The sequence below is a fragment of the Echinops telfairi genome, unplaced genomic scaffold, assembly GCF_000313985.2.
Source record: "Echinops telfairi isolate 266 unplaced genomic scaffold, ASM31398v2 ScPeMD7_5592;HRSCAF=6446, whole genome shotgun sequence".
NCBI lineage: Eukaryota > Metazoa > Chordata > Mammalia > Afrosoricida > Tenrecidae > Echinops > Echinops telfairi.
In genome coordinates this window covers 22092581-22117002 of record NW_022109491.1, presented here as the reverse complement: position 1 = coordinate 22117002, position 24422 = coordinate 22092581, and the positions used below count along the sequence as shown (strand labels likewise).

The 24422-nt window shown below is 43.1% G+C and overlaps 1 protein-coding gene and 2 pseudogenes across 2 annotated transcripts in view; 1 reads left to right on the top strand and 2 right to left on the bottom strand.

Moving 5' to 3' along the window:
- Positions 1-6136, bottom strand: part of LOC101657159 (transient receptor potential cation channel subfamily C member 4 associated protein) — an 85020-nt gene extending 78884 nt beyond the window's left edge. Inside the window, exon 1 of one of the 2 annotated variants that reach the window (XM_004697941.2) lies at positions 5969-6136. In XM_004697941.2, coding sequence (XP_004697998.1) covers positions 5969-6136 — 168 coding nt within the window. The remainder of the gene's footprint in view (positions 1-5968) is intronic. The other variant, XM_004697940.3, reaches the window with a different exon arrangement.
- On the top strand, positions 6135-9614 carry LOC101663977 (annotated as a pseudogene).
- Positions 9615-12580: 2966 nt separating this feature from the next.
- LOC101664288 lies at positions 12581-14380 on the bottom strand (annotated as a pseudogene).
- Between the last annotated feature and the right edge of the window lie 10042 nt (positions 14381-24422).

Below are 24422 nucleotides of genomic sequence, written 5' to 3'. Positions count from 1 at the left end.
TTGTAAACAGCTGAGCACCATGAAGAAAGGGCTACCATCCAGTCATTTTCACAGCCGAATTACAGGCAGGTGTTGTGTGGGTTTTCGGCTTGGATTACTTGTGGTTTGACAGTTTATACCAGTGGTAATCTCTTCCATCACACTCCCTAAGCTGTCAACTTGTTTAGTGAATGTGACATTTCCAGATAGACCTACCCCTCACTTATCCCTATCTCATTATCCGACATTTCACACTTACAATAGTAATAAAAACCTACTATCCAATTCATTTGGGTGTTAAACTGGGTTTCCTCCCCATGTCCAGCTCTGTCTGCAGAACCACCCAAGGCTGTCAGGCTTGCAATGGAAGCAGCCAACTCTCCAGAAGGCCTCCTGCTGATCCCAATGCCAACACCCAAGCCATCATTACAGCTCTTCCTACAGGCCAGGAGACTAGGGCAGATTGTGACTGAGCTTCTGAGGAAGACCTGGGCCAGGAGGCGGCAGGGGCAGTTGTTGCTGGTGCTCCTCTACTCAAGGGCCCTTGAGGGACCAAGTCCTGTAATAGGCAGGTTACAAAGGGTAATTCAGGGCCTGGAGGCTGCAGCAGAAGCCTGCCACTCCCTCCTCCTCAGTGGCCCAGGCCACCTACTAGTTTCCTGGCTCTTGGGCTTATATTTCAAGCCCCAAGACAAGCAGGGCATCACTTCTCTTTGGGGTCTTCCCTGACCTATAGGGCAGCAGCAGGCAGTTGAGAGTTGCAGCAAGGAGCATGAGCAGCAACCCCACAAACCATCCTGGTCCTGTCCCCCGCGCCCCACCCTGCCTGATGTGGAAACTACAGAGCTACCCACTGTACTCCTGGTCCCGCATCAAGTGCCAGGTCAGGGCTCCAGAGCACAGAGCTGTTGGGGTACAGCACTTTGAAGGGTCCAGGGCCAGCGTTTCTCTAGGTGCTTTTCATCATCTTCCTCCTCCTCCTCCTTCCACACAACACAATTCTGCATAAGGACCTAGTTTCTGAAACCTAACCCTGCAGGAGAGAAGTGGGTATAGTCATCATTTTCATTGACTGATTTTGTCTTTACTGCTTTTCCTTTTAAGTAACTAAAAGCTGAGATCCATAAACATAATGTATACCTTATGTCTATAAGTTCTAAGTGTAAGATGTCTAAAGTCTCAAAATACACTATAAGTAAACAGTCATCTTAAAGGAAAATAATGAAGTTTACATTGCTATTTCGACTATAAATGTTAACCACGGAATAACTGCAAGCACTTTAATAAAAATTCATGTTGTCTCATTATAATTAAAAGTGAATTTGGGGGGTTGTGAATACAAAATCCTCCCATTTAAATTAATGGCATTCACGTTTTTAATCTGTGAGAATTTATCTTATCCACAGGTTTTTCAGTATCAATTGACCTCTGACATGCAAAGGGAGACTTAAGTCCTTAAATTTCACAAACATTAATGTTTTGAATGAAGCCTATTGACGTTTTTTCTTAAAGGGGGTTAATCTAAAGAAAAAAGTATTAAGCAAATACAACTCAGGTAGACTTTAGATATGCCAATAATTATGACTGGCCTTTGAGACGTGTTTAACAAAGGGGGAATCACACAACCCAGTTTATCACCAGACTATCACTCTGAAGTCTGGTAGAATGACCTGAAATATGAGTGACACTGCCCTAGAGTCTAGGGTTTACTAAATCTATCCCATATCTATTAACTCCTACTGCTTATGCAGGTCTATGGCAAGGAATCTGGATTTGATTCTAAGTGCAACAGGATGCCACTGCATGGTTTTAAGCAAGGGATTTATAAGAACTGATTTGCTTAACGACTCAAATGTACTGAAGAATCTGAAAGGGCTCTGTAAACACTGAAGGACTGTACCAGCATGTTTTATTACCATAACAGAAAAGGAAGAAAATTGGGCAAACTGAACTCCAACTAGGGCAGCCCTCCCATAAATCATGTGGCCAGTGGCGTACTCCCCGCGGGCTTCACTAAGTCCCATTTAGGAAGAGGAGGAAATCTTGGGAACATCAAATTTGGTGAGAGAGTAAGGAGTGTGATTTTTGTCACATAAAATCTGAGGGTCCATAACATGTCTAAAGAGAAATGTTGAGACACCAGCTAGGTAAAATCTGAGGTTGAAGGGAGATAGATTCAGGATCCATGAGAATACATTTATTCATAACTAAACTAGATAACCTTTCTAGCATGCATATTACATTTCAGAGACCATTTAAAATGTTTACCTGGACTAACTCACAAGGAGCCGTGGTGGTGTAACGGGTTAGGCACTGGGCTGCTAACAGAATGGTCAGCTGTTTAAACCACCAGCCACTCTGAGGGAGAAAGATGAGGCTTTCTACTCTCTTGAAAGTCAGAATCTCAGAAACCCATGGGGCAGTTCTCTTCTGTCCTACAGGGTCATTTGAGTTGGAATTGATGCCGTGGCAGTGAGCAGTGATGGTATTGACTCACTGGTCCTCACAAGCTTAGGAGATTCACCCACCAAGGAACCAACTAACTGCTGTGGAGTCCATTTCAACTCCGGGTAAGCCCATGCATTTCAGGGCAAACTGTACTCCATGGGCTTTTCAATGGCTACCACCTTTCCGAAGCAGACTGCCAGGGCTGTCTTCCAAAGCGCTTTAGGATGATTCCAACAGACCACCTGTGTAAGCTAGTACCAGGAGCCCAGTACTTCACCCTTTGTACCACCCAGGCTGTCTCTTAGGAGGTTTGGCCCTCTTTATTACTCCTGTTTTACAAACTAAGAAATTAAGGCATACTTAAGAGTCTTGTCCAGAGGCACATACCAAGTATGTGCCAGACCCAGTTCCAGACGATCTGTCTCTGAAGCTCTTTTAACACCCCAGGACCATGTGGGGAGTGAACATGGACAATGCCAGAAAGGGATTGAGCCCTTAGATACACTATCTTGATTAAAAATATTTATTAAGTATATATCAAAGTCATGGCACTCTTTCTGGTTCTGCAGTTACAGACACCAAGAAAAAAATAATGTCTCAAGAAGCCCAGTCTAATAATTACTAGCTCTGTCCCATAGCAGTTGATTTTGACTCACATTGACCCTACAGGACAGAATATAATTATCCCATAGAGTTTCCAAGGCTCCAATCTTTACGAAGCAGATTGCCACACTTTCTCAGAGTAGCTGGTAGGTTCGAACTGCTGATCTTTAGGGCATTGGTAAGGTGTTTATTGAACATCTACATACCACACACTACATAAGCTTTTTGACATTTTTCCCACTTAATCTTCCTAAACTCTATAAGGTAGATGCTATTACTACCATTTTAGAAAGAAAGAAACTAAAGCTCAGAGAGTTTAATTTAATCTAGGTCACCAAGCTAATAAGATGACAGAACCAGCATTCAAGCCAGGCCCGTCTTACTTCAAAATCCGATCTTCTCCTCATTGAGGCCATAGAAAGTAAGCTTACTGTGCTTGGGAAATAGAGTGAGGAAATAATTGATCCTATGCAGCAGGGGAGAGGGTGTTGCAAGGAAGGGATCAAGGAAAAGTTACCAAGAAAAGAGACATGTTAATAGATGGTATCCACTTTGATTTCACTAAATTCTGGGCAGGTGTCTTCATCTCAACCTTTGATACAGCACCCATGCCTGTAAACAACCACTCATTACCATGATAACCAACTAGCCAGGCTCAAGAATAGTCCACTAGTCTTCTATCTGGTGAGTGTTTCCAGGCTCCTCTACTCCAATCTACTCCTCTACTCCTACTCGTGGGCAACCAAGTTTTCTAAAATGTCTTGTTTGTCAGGCTAAAGAACAAGGCTCCTCACTGCCTCGAAACACTTATTATCAAGATGAGAATTTAGGAGTAAATTGCCTAACCTCTCTGAGCCTCGGTTTCCTCATTTGGGTTAAGAGGTCGAAATCCTACCTCCTAACTCAAAAGATTGAAGATTAAATGAAGTCACCATATACCTTGCACAATGTTGGATCCGAAGTTAAGTGCTCAATAATGGTTTCGCTCCCTTTCTGCTTGTCCCCACCTACCCAGCTGAGTAAGGTAATTGCTTAAAGAACTACAGAGCAAGTCTTTCCAGCAAAAATGGAGAGGAATGCAAGAGAAAACAAAGTTGCTCATCTGCAGTTGTCTGAGGTCCAGGAAACGGCTGCTCACCCAGAACTGCTCCCTCATTTGCAATCTACCCACACCCAGACCCCCTGCCCCTTTAGTGGTTGTCTTTCAGTGACCTGTATAAGCACTATTTATGTAATTTAAAATTTGATTTAAGAAAATAAAATTATCCTGTGGCATTCAGTACTCATGCACACAATTTCCACCCGACTCCCACCAACCACTTCTATTAGCGTCTTGTGTATGATTCAAGAGTTTCTTTATGCAAAAACTGTATTTAAAATAGGCTGAATGCAATCAGAGTGCAGTGTAGCAACAATGAAATAAGCAATTTTCCTCTAACTCTTAAATGCTTCCTCCCCCCACTACCATGATCCCAATTCTACCTTACAAATCCGGCTGGACTGGAGGATGTGCACTGGCACAGATAGGAACCGGAAATACAGTGAACCCAGGACAGATGAACCCCACAGGACCAGTGGAGAGAGTGGCGATAGCGGGAGGGTGGAGGGAAGGTGAGGGAGAAAGGGGGAACAGATGACAAGGTCTACATATGGCCTCCTCCCTGGGGGACGGACAGTGGAGAAGTGGGTGAGGGAGACGTTGGATGGGGTAAGATATGATAAAATAATAATAATTTGTAAATTAGCAAGGGTTCAGGGGGAGCGGAGAGGGAGGGGGAAAATGAGCTGACACCAAGGGCTCAAGTGGAAAGCAGGTGTTGTGAGAATGATGAAATCAACATATGCACTAATGTGCTGGACACAAATGACGTATGTACGGATTGTGATGAGTTGTATGAGCCCCAAATAAAATGACTATTTAATTTTTAAAAATAGGTTGAACGGAAGTTCTGCCAACGTGATGGGCAGGAGGTGGGGAGACTAGGACTTAACCATTCTACTTTACACGAAAGCAGTTATCTTCCACTCATTCAAAAAAAACTACTCATCATATATTGGACACCTATTATAAGCCAGATACCTTGTATAACATTAATAGTAGCTGATTACACTTCAGCCCTTACTATGCATCAGAAATGCACTTAACGCTTTACACAACTGCCTCCTTTGATCCTCACAATCATCTTAAGAGGTGGGTTACTAATTATTATCTGCATTTTACAAACGAGGAAACTGAGGGGCAGAAGGGTAATTAGGCTAAGCCTTCGAACCCAGGCCTGCCTGGGTTCCAAGTGCTCACTCTTAATCATGACGTTCTACACTAGCAAAACTGACATAGTCCCTGCACCGTTGGAGGGCAACCTGATGTGGAAGACAGGCGAGAATAAGGCAGACAACAAAGAAATATGTAATTACGGACTAAAAGAAGTGTGAACGAAAGGAATTCAGTGCTGTGATGAAATAACAATGGGGGCCTAATTTGAAAGATGGGGGTGTCCAGAAAGGCCTCTCGGGGAAAATGACATATGATCCCCTTGGGAACGTTTGGGGGCCGCAGTGCTGGCATCCCACTACCACCCAATTCATAGGGGAGATGCTCGAGGCTCACAGAGACTAAGTAAACGCGCTCAGGGTGCCCTAGACGTGTAGACGTGGCGCAGGGAAGGGAGGATCCAGGCACTGGGCCCACGGCTCGTACACGCCATCAATGCCCACAGTAGCCCAGCCCCGGTCGGTCCCTAACCGAGACCTCTAGCTGGCCGCTGTCCTTGGCCAGCCGAGGCTGACAGCATCCGAGTTGTCCACACAGCAAGGCGGCGGCGGCTGGCCAGGGAGGGTCCCGTCCGTCCTTCAGCAACCAGGAAAGGCCTCTTCCCTGGTCCTCCAGCCAGCTCCCGCCCGGTCAGCCCCGCCCCGCCCCTCCGGGCAAGCCCCATACCTGCACGGCCCGGACCAGGCCCCGGCCGGTTAGCTGGCTCTGCCGTAGCTGTAGCAAAATGTTTGCGGGCCGCGGCCGGCCGCCCCAGCCACCCCAGGCCGCCGCCGTTGCCGCCGCCCGTCGCCCTCGGCCGGCCCCAGACCCAGCCGCCGCTGGCGCCGCCGCCATGTCTCCTCGTCGGACAAACAGGAAGCAAGCGGCCCCGGGGCCGCGGAGAATTCTACGGGGCGGCAGAGGGGTCGTCGCAGCGCCCCTAGTGGGCCGACGGCAGAGGCGCAAGCCACGTGGCAGCGGCCGTGCATACCGCGGAGGCTATTGGGAAATGTAGTCTCGTTTGAGGCGGGATCGTTGGGAAAGACAAGGGGCGTCGCCTGCACCCAGCTCCGCTGGTTTTTCCCGCCCCTCAGTTTTGTGTCTTTGCGCAATCTACAAAAGTGGAAAACAAATCCCATTTCTTTCTTTTTTGTGAAAGTTGCAGCCAACTAACCAGGAAAAATCTCCGGGCTTCAAGTCAGGAATAAGGGCTCTAGCCCTAATCTCCTCTATTAGTTCCCACGGGGATGGGTAACAATGGTGCTAAAACAGCCTAGGATGCAAGCTACAGGGAAAGACAGCAAATCAATACACGATAAATATTCAATAACAAACAAGGTAAGTCACGAAGAAAAGGAGCACAGAGCTGTGAAAATACTGGGATGGCAACAGGTTGTTGCAAAGTTAAATAAGGGGAGGTATTGGTAAATTGTGACATTATATTGTCAAAGGAACCTTGTTCTAATTACACCCTACCAGATAGGTTGTTTACTCTACTTAGAGTCCATGCAACTAATTACTTCCTACCTACCATATAGTATGCTCTCTCCAATCCAAGTCCATACAATCTATCTTTTGCCAATCTTTTGGGGCAGGATGGAGTCATTTCCTCCCCTATCATCTTCCTGGGAATATATCTATATATCTATATATATATACACACACACACACACACACACATATAATATATTATATATTATATATATACATATGTGCGCACACATACCATACACATATACATACATACATACATATTTTTAATATATGAAAAAGAGATGCTGAGTGTGATATAATAGGGAGTGGTGGAGCCTGACTCATAACTAAGGTCATTATTAGTTATATCCTGCAAGTCAGAACACTTTGGGGAAGTGAAAATTATATTAATAATTACACTGGCACGGCAGGCACATACCATGGAGGACAGGCCATCAGGCCAACTTGGCAATGGTGACCATCCCCTGCCTCATGAAAACAGCCTCCGATAGCCTCCAGAAGATTGCTGCTGTGGCTTTTGATTTTTTTTCCAGAAAAGCCCCAAACCTAAGCTTTCATGTGGAGTTCTCAAGGGCCAAATCAAAAATTAAATGTAAACACTGCCTGTTTGTGACCCCTCGAATGGGGAGATTAGTAATAAATAAACCCGTGTACTCATGGGAGTTTATCGTGTGACAAGGGAGTTTAAGTCAATGGGGAAAGAGGAGGAAAAGCCAACAACTTAGGTCTCTAGCCTAACAGCTAAAACTAAAATGACTCTCAGATATCTTAATATTAAAAGCCAAATAAACAATAAAAGCAGAGTTCTAAAACTGGATTGGGATGAGTATGCATTAGATTGCACAAGCAAATTGGCACAGGACTGGGCAATATTCAGCATGAGTCAGAATTGACTTAATGGCTACTAACAATAACACTCAAAATGAGTGAATATTATAATGTTTAACTTATCCTTCAAGAAAGGTGTCAAAAATTAAAATACCAAAGTATTAAAAATGAATCTATGAGAAAATACTTTCATGACTTTGACGTAGGAAAGGTCTTCTTAAGCAGAAAACCTTCCCTACTGCCATTGAACTGAAACGATCCTCTGTAGAGCTTCCCAGGTTGTAAATCTTTATGGGAGCAGACTGCCTCATCTTTCTCTCACAGAGCAGCTGATGGACTTGAACCATCAACCGTGTGGTTAGCAACCCAACAGCAGCACTAGGGCTCCTTTATAGAAAATCTAGAAGCCATACATAGGGAAAAGCTTAACAGATTTCACTTGACCAATAGCAAAACTTTGTGTATAAGGAATGACAGACAACCATAAAAGGCAAGTGATATTCTGGAAAGAGTTAACATTTTGAAAAATCTACTCCCCCTTCTGCCTAGAGTTCTTCCCCATGACTTCTTTCATCCTGTTCTCCAGGAGACCAGGCCTTGCTTGACCATCCATAGAAGGCAGCATTGCTTACACAGTTCCATCTTCTGACCTCTTTTGGTTTTGACTTTTCATAGCACTTTTTTCTGCTGTACTTAGAACAGTACCTGGCACATAATAAGTGGTGGAATATGTTTGATTGGGCCAATGAATTTGTGAACAGATGTATGAAATCTTTACAAAATTATAAAGCAAAACATATCCAATTAAAAAGGTTGGTAGATAGGAACAGGCACTTTACAAAAGTGAAAGGTCAGTAAACGTGTAAAAGCATACATATCCTCAGCGTTATTAGGGGCTGATGGCAATCGTGAGAATACAAATTGGTAGACATTTCTGGAAAGCAATTTTCAGTAGTGTGATTCAGTAGGAAGTTCATGACTTTTGACCAGTAATGTATTCTTTAGGGATCTCTCTTGAGATTTGTGGTGTATGATGATTTACATACAAAATGCTTATTATTGCATTATTTGTTTAAAATCATTTGAAAACAATGTAACCACAAAATAGGAAAATGGCTAGATAAATATACCCATATAGAATATTTAAGCTGCTCTCTCTGCTCAGACCTGGCTCCCGAAGTCATGACTGAGAGGCCCCCTGACGTCAAGCAGGGGTTCAGTATATACTTCTGAGCCTGTAGTCAAAGTCACCGAGAATCAATTTGCCAGATTGACCTGCGGCTACTCCGGCTTCTCCAGCCCCTGTGTGGAGTGGAAATTTGTCCAAAACGACATCAGCAGCCTTGTTTGCTATAACAACAAGATCACCACTTCCTATGAGGGCCAAGTTACCTTCTCACCATATGACATCACCATCCATTCTGTGACTCGGAATGCATGCATGGTGTGCATATGTGTGTGTATGGTCTCAGAGGATGGCGGCAACAACTACGGGGAGGTCAACGTGCAGCTCATTGTGCTTGTGCCTACAGTGAACATCCCCTCTTCTGTCACCAGTGGAAACTGGGTAGTGCTGACCTGCTCAGAGCAAGATGGTTCCGATCCCTCTAAATATACCTGGTTCAAGGATGGGATAATGATGCCTACGGAGCCCAAGAGCAACTGCGCCTTCAGTAACTCATCTTATACCCTGATTCACAAGATTGATCTTTGAGCCCATGTCAACCTTTGATACCCCGGCATATTCTTGTCAGGCACAGAATGAGGTTGGGCTAGCAATGAAGTCTGAAGAAGTGTGCATGGAAACTATAGAGCTGAACGTGGGGGGACATGGTGACAGCTTGTGACACTGATTCTCCTTGGGGTCCTGATTTTTGGCATCTGGTTTGCTTATAGCTGAGGCTGCTTTGAGAGAGCAAAGAAAGGGATCTCGGGTAAGAAGGTGATTTACAGCTAGCGCACTGCTCAAAGTGACGGGGAATTCAGACAGTCCTCTTCATTCCTGGTGTAACCCTGACCCAGCTCATCTCTCGTCCTCTGTGCTTGCCTTCCTCAGGTGTTACCAGGACCTGGCCCTGGTCTTAGTTTCACGGGATGCCTTCTTTGTTCTTTAGTCCCCCTTCAGGAGCCCTCCTGTTACCTTAGTTTGTAGCTTTTTAAAGACTCTCAGCTCTGGGGCCTCTTCGTCCTACACACCCCACCCTTCTTACCTGCCCCTGGTGAGTGGTCTGGGACTTGTGTCAAGCTTTCAGCTCCAGCCCCATGTGGAGTCAGGCCCGCAACCCGAGTGATAGATGCTTGGTAGCAAGAGTGGCCAGGAAGCCAGAAATACACTGCGACCACTGTCTACTTGGAGTGGTGTAGACTTAGAATAAGGAGCTTGAGCCTTGTTTCTAAGCTCTCTTCTCCAGCTCTGAGCGCTTCTGGAGTGGAGGCTGAAGCCAAGCTGCTGATGTGTTGGTCTGGCGTCAGGTCTTCACTGCCTCCGGAGCCCACACTCTTCTGTCTTCTCATGGGAAGTGCCATGAATCTTCCTCTTGAACACAGACAGACAAATGCCACAAATCGTGTCTGTAGAGCAAACTGGAACTTTTATTGGAAAGCAGAGTGCGCTTTCAGGGAAGATGAAGTGGAAACGTTTTAAAACCATTGATCTAAAACAGCAGTTCTCAACCTGTGGGTCGCGACCCCTTTGGGGGTCGAACGACCCTTTCACAGGGGTCACCTAAGACCATTGGAAAACCACATATTTCCGATGGTTTTAAGAACCAAGACATTGACTTTTTACGCACACTGTCGCAAAGTGTAGCAATGTAGTTTACTGTTATGTTGACTATTACCCATGCTACACCATGCTTCAAGACAAAATTTCATTTATTTGTAATTAGAATTAAATATTTCACAATATAGAATTACATATTGTTTTGTGATTAGTCACTAGGCTTTAATTATATTCAATTTGTAACAATGAAAGTACATCCTGCATATCAGATATTTACATGATGATTGATAACAGTAGCAAAATGACAGTGATGAAGTGGCAGTGAAAACAACTTTACGGTTGGGGGTCACCACCACATGAGGAACTGTATGGAAAGGTGGTGGCATTAGGAAGGTTGAGACCCTCTCATCTAAAGAAAACAAAGCTGAAGCTGGTAGCGTCAACCTTCCCTTGCCTGAAACATGTAGTAGACATGTCTGTAGGGCTCTGGGAATGCATGTGAGATTGTGCGTGTGCTTGTGTGTGTATGTGGTCTTAGCTGTATGCTGAGATTTTGTGTGTGAAGGAGGGCTTAGCTCATTGATCAGATTGTGGTTGTGTGTGTCTGTATGTCCTTGGGTGTTGCTGGAAATGAAAACGATTTGTCAAAGGGAAAAAAGAAGAATATTTAAGCCATTGAATATCTTTAAAAAAAAAAACAAATTAGAACACTAAGATTTCAAATAAAAATCAAAGATATATAACACTAGATCCACTTCTAGGATATGCAGTCACTAAAACAAATGGAGATACTACTTACATGGAGGAAAGATGTCCATGACTTAGCTAAGTAGAAAAACAAACATGGAAGATGAATACACATGTAGGCCCATTTCTGTAGAAAACATATATGAGTACTTCTATAAATTTATATATATACATTACATAGCCTGGAAGATTATGTGCCAAATAATTAAGTGGATTAGGAGGTGAGGGAAGAATGGTCATTTTTCTAACTTTCACATGTTCGTATTTTTCACATTTTTATTATAAGCATAAATTACTTTCATAATTAAAAGTCTAAAATTTTCATTGTAAAAATTATAGATTATAACTAGAGGGATTCTTACCACACATTTTTTTCTTATCACATATTTTGAATGGAAAATAATGCAAGTTATAGAGGACTAGGTATATTATTATCCCATTAATACATCATTAGACATTCCTGCTCCATAGGTTTATATGCATAGGATTAACAGAGAGAAACATCACCAAAAGTTATCCGTGGTTATTACAATGCAGACATTTCACGAGACTTTTGCTGTCATGCATATTTTTTCCCATCGGCCATGTGTCATTTTTCACATTCAAAAAAGGGGAGAGGTGGCTTTTAATGTTAGAAATTATGAAAAAAGAGAGAAAAGTTAGTTACAAATACCGGACCAGGCCTCCTGAAAGATCCCCATGTGGCGGTCAGCCTGCCTACCCTGGGCAGCCCACGGCCTCTGGGTTCTGCCCAGAGCTTTTCCAGAGGCAGATGACTATGCATACAGCCCTCTCATCCTTGTCACAGAGATGAGGCAGGACTCTGGTGGCCCTCCAGGCTTCCGTGGCACTCTCATGCTGGGAACAAGCCTTCCTTTCACACAACTCCAGATGTCACTTTCCATTCTTAAATGTGTACCTTCTTGCTCAATCCATCCTGGTCCTGGCATCCCCCCAAACTCGCTTCACACAGGGTCAAAAATGATCACACCATACTCAGTCATTAAGGAAGCTGTGTTGACTAGGAAGTAAAATGCGATGACAGGTTTCCAAAAACCGCCGAGTAAAGGCAGGTCTTTCCACCTCATTTCTGTTCCACTCCCTTTTCCATGGAAACTATCGGGAATCTCCCTCCACCAGAGGGCCTAGCACTCTCCCCACCCCCACCCCCACGGAGAGGGTAGTTCTGTCCATTTGGGTCACAATTAGGAAAAAATGTGAAAAATGAGGCTCTCAAAGTGGTTTTTCTCCTCCTTTGAAATAAATAATCCCAAATGGTGCTATTACTCAGAGAATGAACTGCCAAGCTCAATCTCAGTTGGGAGGATTTTCTGGAGCAATTTAAAAACTCAGTTTTGTTTGGTTGTGTAGAGAAGTTCATTTTAATCAAAGCAACTGGAATAGTTATATTTAGGTCATAAAAAACAAAAACAAACAAAGCTGTCCCATGCAGCCATGTGGTGTTAGTTTGTTGTTGTTGTTTTCACTGGAAACACTGGTTGTCTTAGCTATTGAGATCCCACCAGCTGTACTATCTGTGAGGCGCCTTCTTCCTTGGCAATTCGGCCTTTCTTGAGTGTCCCATGAAAGCTTTCTTCTCTTCCACGGTCTGGAAGCCACGGCCAAACTTGGAGGTGGTGTCAATGAACTTGAGGTTAACCTTCTCCAGGGTCAATCTTCTTGGTCTGCACCAGCAGGGACTTGCGCAGAGGGAGCGCGCGCTCGCTTCTTGGTCCCCACCACACAGCCCTGCAGCAGGACAAGGTCATTGGTCACTTCACCGCAGTGGACAAAGCCGCGCAGGACGTTGATGCTCTTGGCAGAGAGATCGTGGTCGGTGGAAGTGTTGTGCTTCATCAGTGTGCCATCCTCGACCAGGTAGCCCTGGCCGATCTTGCAGATCCTCTTGTTGATCTCCGTGCCGGGGTGGCAGCCCTTCTGCCCAGCGCGGGCCACCGAGAAGGCCACCCGGGCGGGATGCCACCTTGCGCAGCCCTCGGTGGGTCTTTCGGGGCAGCTTCTTGGTGTGTGCCAGCGGCGGGCGACGCCTCTGAAAGCCTGAAAGAGGGTGCTCTGAAATATGTGACTAACACGTTCGATGGAACTTCTGAGCGGTGTGTCCTCAGTTGGGCTTAGTTTTGAACGATGTTCTTCCCAAAGGCACAACGATCGCTGGGGATCTTGCTTCCGAACCGGCAATGTTCCCTCCAGAATCAGGAAGAGGTCACACACCTGTCTCCAGGCGGCTCCGACCGGAAAGCCCAGGACAGCGGCCCCACACACAAAGGTCCAGCGAGCAGGACTGCGCCCCGAACCGACTGGGGTGGCTCCCCGGCCCGGCCGGACCTGGGCTTGAGACCCACAGGCCGCCTCCGTGATCGCGATCTCCCTTCCTGGCCACCCCACCCCGGAACCTCTCCTCCTTAGGTGCCCGAAACCGCTCTCCCCCCAAACTTTCTGCCCAGATGGCGACCCCGGCGCTCTGTTGTTTATTGAATACAGATTGTTTCTCATAGTACATTTCATATGTGCAACCTCTCTATGCTTTGTTTAAAAAACATTTACTGGGGACTGACTTACACGCCAGGTACTATGCTAGGTGCTGAGGATAACGTAAAAGAAAAGCCCTAGCCCGTCTGGGGTTCTATGCTGGTGGAAGAGTTATTCTATGAAGCACTTACCATTGGCCAAGCACTTTCTTTGACTTCTCTTTTCTCTACACTTTGGTGGGGGTGTGTGGAGGTGGGGGTGGAGGGAGTTTCAAACCTACAGAAAAATAGCATTATGAACACTCCTAGATCCCTTGTTTAGATTCACAATTGTTAACATGATGTTATTTTCATCTATCTACCGACAACAGTAAGTCAAAAAGTATTGCTACTGGGGATTCCAGTTCACATATGCAAGGGCTTCTTCCTTTTTAAAAGATCACTTTATTGGGGGCTCTTATCACAATCCATGCAGCTTCTTTCTTTTTAAATGTGTTTAAATATGTTTCTGTGGTCAGTGGATGGCTGCAGACAAGTTCTTTCAGTAAGATACTTGTCTTGGTCTCAAACCAAACCAAACTCACATCAAATCGATCCCAACTCTGAATGACCTATAGCATAGGGTAGAACTGTCCCCTGTGAGTTTCTGAGACTGTAACTCTTTTCAGGAGGAGAAAGCTCCATCTTTCTCCCGAGGACCAGCTGGTGGTTTCAAACTGCTGACCTTGGAGAGCGTAGCCCCACGTGTAAGGACCAGTCAAAACAGTGGCTTCCAATGGGATATGCAGGCCCTGTTACAGTCAAGGCTGAGAAGGTCATGGCAACTATATGGAACTCCAAAGGATCATCCCAGTACATTTTCTTGAAGGATACAGGTTAATCAGAAAGACTTATTATGAAAAAAATATATATTTGAAAACTGTGGAGGCAAGTCCTATCAGTCATGCCTGACTGCCTTGGTCAGAATGCCCCGGCCCAATCTTATAAGCTCTTCTGTCTAACATAATGTAATGCTTATTTCTATGCTGGAATGCCCCAGAGCAGCACCTGGACGATTCTACTCAGATAAGGTTTGGTAATACTCCTCTGACCGGAAGGTCCTGCTCCTGAAATGGCCAACAGCATTCCCTTCTTCCCAGGAGAGTGACTGGATTGGCCTTCGAGAAGGGAAAAGAAGAAAAACTCAGCGGACCCCAAAAGAAAGAGATGGTGCCTGGCTCCCACTGCTGACAGCTCTGAATGGCACCAGAGTGGATAAAAGCATAGAACAAAATTTAAAATGATAAAATGGGCCAAGCTGACTGGGCTGCAAGAGACTGGTGGAATCTTCAAGACAACGGCCCTTAGAGACCCTTCCAACCTGAACTGAGCCCAGTCCTAGAGGTGACTTTTCAGTCAAGTAATACACAGGTCTAGAAAATGAACAGCAATGCTCATGATGAAGGAGCTGCTCAGAACAAGCAACCATATGAAACAAAAGGTCAGTGTTGGCTCAAAACCAAAGTGTAGGGGGCGGGAAAGATGAATAAATGGAAACAGAACCCAGGAGGGAAGCAGAACAATGCTGTGACTTCAAGGGAATGACAACTAATGTCACAAAGCAAGATGTTGAATGAGGAAGTAATTTGCTCTGTAAACTTTTGCCCACCCACAATAAAGTGTTAAAAGGAAAAAGAAATCCAACCAAAACACATGCTTTAGCTGAGGAAAAGGCCAGGAAAGTTGTGCTAAGGAACTTTTTCCCCATCACCACAAACGAGGTACCTGTTCATTCTCTGAGGGAAGCAAGGGCCCTCTGGTGATAATTTCCATGGGAAACTTCACCCCATCCATCCTCCAGCCCTGGTCTTTCCTCTTCAGACTTCTTTTTGGTCCCCAAACTCAAGGAATATTGAAAAGGAACATGATTTGCATCCCCTAAGGATACCCAAACTGCCGTTTCCCATGGTGCAAATCTAAGAATGCAAACTTCTTTGGAGAAAGATTACAGAGATGGACGCACCATCTTCAGAAGTGTATAGACCTAGATGGAGAATTTGTCACATTTGATATTTTTCTTTAATAAAGGTTTCTATGACTTGGGTTTTCTTAAAGAGCAGCATATGTCTCTCTACTTACAGAATGCTTCCTTTGATAAATTTTGTGGCCAATTATCAATTTCAGACCACACTGTGCCTGCAAAGTACTGCTGTTGATTGAAGGGTGGATGAGAGGGCTTCAGAAAGTGTATGTTTTATTTCCCCTCCTCTTTTCTTGTTGGTTTGTTTGAACTTATGAAGCATAAAATCCACTCTTTTATTTATTTTTAAAAATCATTTTATTGGGGGGGGTCCTACACGCTTGTCACAATCCATCCATCCATCCATTGTGTCAAGCACATTTGTACATTTGCTGCCATCATCATTCTCAAAACATTTTCTTTCTATTTGAACCCTTGGTATCAGCTCCTCATTTTTTCCCTTCCCCCACCCTCCCTCCCTCACAAACCCTTGATAGTTTATAAATTATTATTATTTTTTCATATCTTACACTGACCGATGTCTTCCTTCACCCACTTTTCTGTTGTTTGTCCCCCAGGGAGGGGGTTATATTTAGATTGTGACTGGTTCCTCCTTTCTCCCCCCACCTTCCCCTTACCCTCCTGGTATCCCTACTCTCATTATTGGTCCTGAAGGGTTTATCTGTCCTGGATTCCCTGTGTTTCCAGCTCTTATCTGTACCCATGTACATGCTCTGGTCTAGCCAGATTTGTAAGGTAGAATTGGGATCATGATAGTGGTGGGGTGGAAGCATTAAAGAACTAGAGGAAAGTTGTACATTTCATCAGTGCTATACTGGTTTGTCTGACTGGTTTGTCTCTTCCTTGTGACCCTTCTGTAAGGTGATGTCCAAATACCTACAGATGGGCTTTGGGTCTCTACTCCACACTCCCCCCATTCACAATGGTAAGATTTTTTGTTCTGGGTCTTTGATGGCTGATGACTGATCCCATCGACACCTCATGATCACATAGGTTGGTGTGCTTCTTCCTTGTAGACATTGTTGCTTCTCAGCTAGATGGCCGCTTATTATTTTCAAGCCTTTAAGACCCCAGACGCTATATCTTTTGATAGCCGGACACCATCAGCCTTCTTCACCACATTTGCTATGCACCCATTTTGCCTTCAGCGATCGTGTTGGGAAGCTGAGCATCATGGAATACCAGGTTATTAGAACAGAGTGTTCGTGGGTTGAGGGAGTACTTGAGTAGAGGTCCAATGTCCATCTGCTACCTTGATACTTAACATATAAATATATGTACATAGATCTATTTCCCTATCCCTATATAGAAATGTTTATATGTGTACATGCCTATATTTAGACCTCTATAAGTGCCATTGCCTCCCACTTCTTTCCTCTGTTTCCTTTTACTTTCTCTTGTCCCACTATCATGTTCAGCCTTCATTTGGATTTCAGTAATTCCACTTGGTTACATTGCTCTTGATCAAGCTCTACCAGGCATCCTATGCACTCTTTGACATCAATTTTAGATCACTTGTTGTTCCCTTGTCCCTGGGGTTGTTAATACCCACTTCCTTTCCCCACCTCCCTTCTCCTGTGTCCCCCCCCCCAACCATCTAGATAAGATAGGTGGATTGTTTATCTGCCCTATCTTATCTAGATAGACATGTAGAGATAACAATAAGCACAAAAAAAGGCAGAGCAAGACAAAACAGCAACAACAAACAACAACGACAACAAACCAAGGAAAAAAGAAAAGCCTATAAATAGTTTCAGGTCTGTTTGTTGACCTTTGGGCATGTTTTCTGGTTAGTCTGATGGGGTGCCACACGCTGGCTCCAAAGTCTATTTTTGGTATTCCCTGGGGACTTCATTGCTTTGCTGTCCTGGCTGCTCTGTTGCACGCCCTTAGCATTTTGCCCCAGTGTGGTGGGATCAGATCGGGCACAATTCCCCAACTCTGCCTCCAATGTTGTCCCTCATAGCGTTAGGGGTCAATGAAGGAGGTCTTGTCTCATGGTGGGGCTGGCCCTATGGTCCTCTCTGTGCATTGGGTGCTCTGAGCAGGAATATTGTCCTCAGGACTTGGTGGGCCAGGATGTGTTCCACTTTCTCTCCTTCCCTCTTCGTTTGCCCTGTGTGCTCTGATCAGATGCGGCCCTATCCCTGAGCTGTAGCTTCAGTGCTCTCCTCTGTAATTCATTCTTCTGGGAGGGGAGGGGTATGTCCACATAGTTGGGATTGGGGCCAGCCCCACACTTCTCCATTGGTGCTCTGCTTCATGCAGGTATGTTTCATTCACGCCTTGGTGTACCTGGTTGAAGTCTGGTCCCTCTCTCCCTTTCCTGAAATCCACTCTTTTAAAATGTCTAGGTCAGTGGTTTTTAGTACACTGGCAGTCCCTGGATTACAGGATATTTTCCTAAGTGTGTCTTGAAGTCGAATTTGTAGATAAGTTGGAACAGGTTTATATTGTTCTTATTTAGCGTCAGTTTAGTGCAAGAAAAGCCTCAAGCACTTTGCAGTGGTTTACAGTCTTAACGTGCAGCAAGTGAAGTTAGTAATGATGAAAAATTTATTGTGAGTAGGGGTTGATTCAATCATTTCAAAGTGAGAGCATGGAAACTGAGAAGTGGGAAGACAGTGTATGCGGATAGAGTCTGTATGCTTATAATTAAGAGTCTGGAGGCAGATTCTGGTTGAGGGAGGCCTTCATATTTGTGGGCTGGACATCCATCCCAGCCACATTCTTCTATGTAAAAGTTATTCCCCATGATGCCCCCCCATAATAATGCCAATTTTAAGGTGCTGCTTGCAAACACATGGTTGCTTACTATACTCTGAAAGGTTAACTGCTTGAAGGCTATCTGCCTGTAGGTTATCTGCCACCAAAAGCAATCAGACCATCCAATTCTAAGTATCACTCACTCACTTCTGATAAGGATCATAGATTGTTCCCCTGGAGAACTCAGAGTCATATAAGGTCAAGGTTAGGCCGCCATCTTAACTCTAGAACCCACCCGTCTTGTTACATATGTACCTTCCTGTTAGCGTAAGCCTCTAATACAACCCCTTCTTGTTATGTATTTGTATGACATGGCTTGCTTGCCCACGATTAGATAAGGTTGTGAGAGAATACATTCACCTACTGTCTCTGGTGATCATCATGGATGAGGTGAGCCTTTGCATGCCTTGTCTGATGTTTCTTTAATTTACCCTTCAAATTTACACAACTGCCCCTTGAATCCATTCCGTTTTGGAGGCTGGTCACCCACATGAGAGCAAATGTATATACCATTAAGGGATGTGTTGATTTTGTATCAACTTGGCTGCACCTATGAGAAGATGTGGGCAGAATGAATACAATGAGTACAAAGAAGAAGAAAATGTTCTAGAATTGAATGTGGTGATAATTGTACAACTCTTCTTGATATCGAGACAGACTAGCAAAAGAAACTCCATTTTTGTTAGCTGCTAAGTGACTTGCCCTTTCCTCCCTCCCATCTCAGAAAGTTGACTGCTGGTTGACCTGCCCGTTCTCCCTCCCTTTATGGGAAAGTCTTTGCTGGTGATTAATTTTAGAATGTACTCCCATGTTCCAGGTTCAGGACACAACAATTAGTTTCGACTATTCTTCAATATATCGTTTGTTTTGATTATTTTTCCATATTGTTCCCTTTGATGTTATAATCTGAATGGTAGCTTAATCTTGTCATGATAACCAGGATGTTACAATCAATTTTGGTATTGTTTCTTTTATGATAATCTTGTTATGGTAACCAGGATGCTATAATCAATTTTAGTATATTTTCTTTTATGACAAGTAATATAAGACTGCCAATTTGAAGGTGCTGCTTGCAAACACATGGTTGCTTACTATACTTTCAAAGGTTAACTGTTTGAAGGCTATCTGCCTTTTGGTTATCTGCCGTCAAAAGCAATCAGACCATCTAATTCTAAGTACCTTGTAATGCATGCTTACTTTTCTTGAAGTTACAATTAATCCATTACTTTTGCTTTCTGCTTCTGTTCACACTTGCTTGAACCCTAGACAGGTGATAAATGAGTTTTTGGCCTTAAAGATGGACTGAGAAGTCCACTCAGGCTGCTATGAGGGGAAACATCTTTAGTTTTCCAGTAGCCCAGCTAGCTGAATAAAGATTCTTCCAAATTATAAAGACATTAGAGTGGCTGTCATTTATTTGAACCCATAACATTCTGGCGCATTGGCCGGGAAGTCACTGTGTCTTGATGCCTCCACCCAGCAGCTGCTTCTGGAAGGGTGGGACCTCTAGGGGAGGCATCCCTGGTTTCACCAGGGCCCCGGACTCCTACCTTCCCAATCAAGCGGCTGCCTGGGGACACTGGAATTTTGGAATTCCGCCAGAGTCTTCGGTTCCTCTGGAGGTAAGTTTAACTGTGGCTTGACTTGGGCAAAGGACTGGGCGCCATCTGAACTCTTCCCAGTCGCTTCTCACCAGGACACTGCCTGAGAAATCTGGTAACTTGTTGAGCTGTGGCGGCTTGTCTTTTCAGACAGTCACTTAAGTTTGGTAGCTTGTTGAATTGGCAACAAGTTTGGTGGCTTCTTGGATTGGACCTGGGATTTCTCTTCCAAGGCTTCAGGGACAGGAATAAGGGTTTTCTTTCTAAGCTGAGACTCATAATACAACAATGAGATAATACCTCGCACCAACAGTGTTAGCAAAATTCAATAAAACAGAAAATGATAAATGCTGGTCAAGATGCGGTTGGACTGGAATGCTCTAATATTGTCGGTGGAACTGTAGAATTGTCCAGCCACTATGGAAATCAGTATGGCATGTCCCTAAACAGATGCAGATACAGTACCTTAGGATCCAGCAATCTCTCTATACCCTAAAGAAGTAAAGAATACAGCACAAGTAGACATATGCAAACCTCTGTTTACTGTAGCAGTTTCCATAATAATTTCCATGATAGCAAAAACATGAAAACAACCCACAATTCCGATTATAGAAGAATGAATAAACAAACTCTGGTACATTCTGGTAATGGAATATTATGCATTAATTTTAAATGATGGATAATAAATTAAAAACGTGGCCAACAAAAACTTTATAAATAGCAGTGGAACATTGTTTGATAGAGTGGTTGGAGGATGACTTTCTCAAGTTGGAGTTGACTTTAATGATGGGATGGAGTAAAGCTTCCACAACTTTTATTTGGTAATGGGCCATGACTCACAATGAGAAGAAAGATCTGTAAGCATCCATTAATAATTGAATACGGAACATATAAACTATGAACTTAGGATGAAACAGAACACATAAAAACATTCTAGGCATTCGTGAGTTTAAATGGTCCAGTATTTGAAATTTTGGACCAGATACTCACATGGAAGTAGAGACCATCACAAAAATAGATTTGATGCATTGAACATTACTGACTGAAGACCAGGTGAGTCGTAGGATGACAGCAAGGACATCATCCATCATCCATGAAGAAAGCAAAAGGTCATGAAAAAGACAGGAGAGGAAAAAAGACCAAAAGAGATGTCAGAAGAGACTCTGAAACTTAAAAAAATTGTATAATGAATTGGGTTCAGAGCTGATCATCAATTATACATTAAACAATTCATATTCATTTGCTTCAACTCATTCATTGCAATTTCCTCAATGTAACATCACTTCTCCCACTTCCTCTCTCTGTTTCCTCTTTCCAGTCCTGCTTTTTTCCTAACCCTCTAATCTTTGTCCTTGGGTAAATGCTGCCCCTTTGATCTTAAATGGTTGATTCTTCTAACAAGGGTGGAGTTCATTCTGAAGGGTGACTAACAGCTACAGTCTTGGGGACTCCACCTGTCTCTATCTGACCAATAATCCTCTATCATGCTTGAGTTTTGTTCCCATATTTTTTTCTCACTCTATTCAAGAACTTCTCCTGTGATCCTTTTCTAAGCTGCCTCTTGGCTGTAGGATAGCTAAAGTGAAGGGAAGACATTATGAAATACAAGAGCTGAACAGAAGATTTCAAAGGGCAACTTGAAATGAGAAAGTAGAATATTAAAATGAAATATACAAAGACTTGGAATTAGAAAATCAAATGGAAAGATCATGCTCAGCATTTCTTGAGCCAAAAGAACTGAAGAAAAAAGCCTCAAGTTGTATTATTGAAGGATTCTATGGACAAAATATTTAATGAAGCAGAAAGCATCAGAAGAAGATGAAAAGACTACATAGATTCACTCCACCAAAAAGAATTTAAAAACATTCTATTATATAAAAAAGTAGCATATGATCAAGAGCCAATAGTATTGAAAGAATAATTCAAGCTGCACTGTAGGTATTGGCCAAAAGCAAGGCATCAGGAGTAACATTTGAGATCTTTCAATAAATGGGGGCAGTGCTGAAAGTGCTCCCTTTTCTACATCAAGAAATTTGGGAGACAGTTTCCTGCTTAACAGGAAGAGATGAATAAACTGGAAGAGATGAATACTTCTGCCCATTCCTAAGAAAAGTGATCAAAAGTGTGGAAATTATTAAACAATTTCATTAATATCACACATAAGCAAGATATTTTTACCGACGGGAGGAGGGAAAAAGGTGCTGATACCAAGGGCTCAAATAGAAATAAATGTTTAGAAAATGATGATGGCTACTCATGTACAAATATGCTTGATACAATTAATATATGGAATGTTATGAGCTATAAGAGCCCCCAATAAAATGATTAGAAATAATAATAATAAATAAGATATTTTTAAAATGGTGGCAGCAATATAGAGAAGTGCCAGAAATTTGAGCTGGATATTGCTGATGTCAGACATTGCTGAAAGCAGAAAATACCAGAACACTGTTTACTTGTATTTTATTAAATATGCAAAGGTATTTGGTTGTGTGGATTATAATGAATTATGGATAATTTTGTAAAGAATGGGAATTCCAGAACAGGTCATTGTGCTTAGGCAGAACCTTCGTATAGATCAAGAGGCAATCAGTCATCAAAACAAGGGAATATCGGGAGATCTAAAGCCAGGAAGAGTGTGTGCCATGGTTGTATTCTTTCACCATACTTATTCAATCACTATGCTAAGCAAATAATCTGAGAAGGTGGGTTATATATATACTGAAGAATACATACCAGTATTGGAGAAACACTCATTAATAACCTGCAATATGCAGATGACACAACCTTGCTTACTGAAAGTAAAGAGGACTTGAAGCACTTATTGATGAAGATAAAAGACTAATGAAGGTCAAAGGTTTCAGTATGGATTATATCTCAACATAACATTAAAAAACCCTCACCACTGGACCAACAAGCAACGTCATGAGCAAAGGTAAAAATATTCAAGTTGTCCAGGATCTCATTTTACTTGGATCCACAATCAATGTCCATAGAACCAGCAGTCAAGACAATCAAACAACTCACCCCAAATCTGCTGCAAAAGATCTCTTTAAAGTGTTCAAAAGCAAAGATGTGACTTTGAGAACTAAAGTGTGCCCTTGCATTTTCAATCACCTCATATGCATTTGAAAGCAGGACAATGATCAAGGAAGACTGTGGAATAATTTATACCTTTGAATTACATTATTGGCAAGAATACTGAAGGTACCATGGACTGCCAAAAGCAGTAATGAGTCTATCTTGAAAGAAACACAGCCATAATGCTGCTTAGCAGTGAGGGTAGCAGACTCCGTGGGATGTACTATGGACATGTTGTCAGGAGGAACCACTCTCCAGAGGAGGACGTTGTGCTTGCTAAGGTCAAGGGTCAGTGAAAGCAAGGAGACTCTCAACAAGGTAGATTGACACAGTGGCGACAACCATGGGCTCAAATATAACAAGGATTGTAAGGGTGGAATAGGACTGGGCAGTGTTTGGTTCTATAGTGTTCATTGTACATAGGGTTGCATGATTTGGAACTAACTCAATGGCACCTCACAACAACAACAGGTGTTGTTTGTAAGTTCATAACCTGGACACCGTCAATACTACATTTTGTGTATTTGCACATCGATGGATAGACATCTGGGTTCGTTTCACTTTTTAGCTATTATGAATAATGCTGCTATGAACATTCACATAAACTGTGTAAACATATGTTTTCAATCCTCTTGAGCATATACTAAAGAGTAAATTGCTGGTCATACGGTAATCCTATGTTTAACTTCTTGAGACACTTTACAGGAAACAGGTGGCTCATTCAAATTAGGAAGATTCGAAGAGGATTTAAGAAAGATGCTATTTATATAGGTGTGGGTAGAGAGTAGGGCAAGCACAAGGAAGAATGTCAGAACCTGGGGCTAGTAATAGCACAGCCGTCACCATCTCTAAATTGAAGGTATTGAGAGATGACCCTTAAGAAAGAGCTGTTGTTGAGGAAGTCATTTTGAGAGAAACAGTCACCCTCAATTAAGGGACACCAAGCCTGAAGCAAACTTGCAAGAAAGGATCCAGGGGGATAAATATCTTGACCTCATTCTACTGCTTCTCTTCAATCTCTGGTTTGTACTCCCCACTTGCTTGACCCAATTGGAGAACAGAAGACAAGTGAGCCCATTGATGTAGTTCACACAGGACTATAAGAGCAGAGAACAATTCATTATCCTGGGGTAGAGAACAGGAGGGAAACAAGTGGAGAGTTGACTCATTCAGAGGAGCAAATGAAAGTGATCCCACACACTAAGATACAGCATAGCAAACAAGCAATTCCAAAAGAATTACTCCATGAAATCAGAAGGAAGAAAATAAGATAAAATATATCAAGGTAAGTTAAAAAAATATTACTACCAAATCATAGAACTCTTAATTAAACAATGATATCAAAACGCGAAACTATTATTTCTTGACATATTAGGTCTATACACTTTTTTTT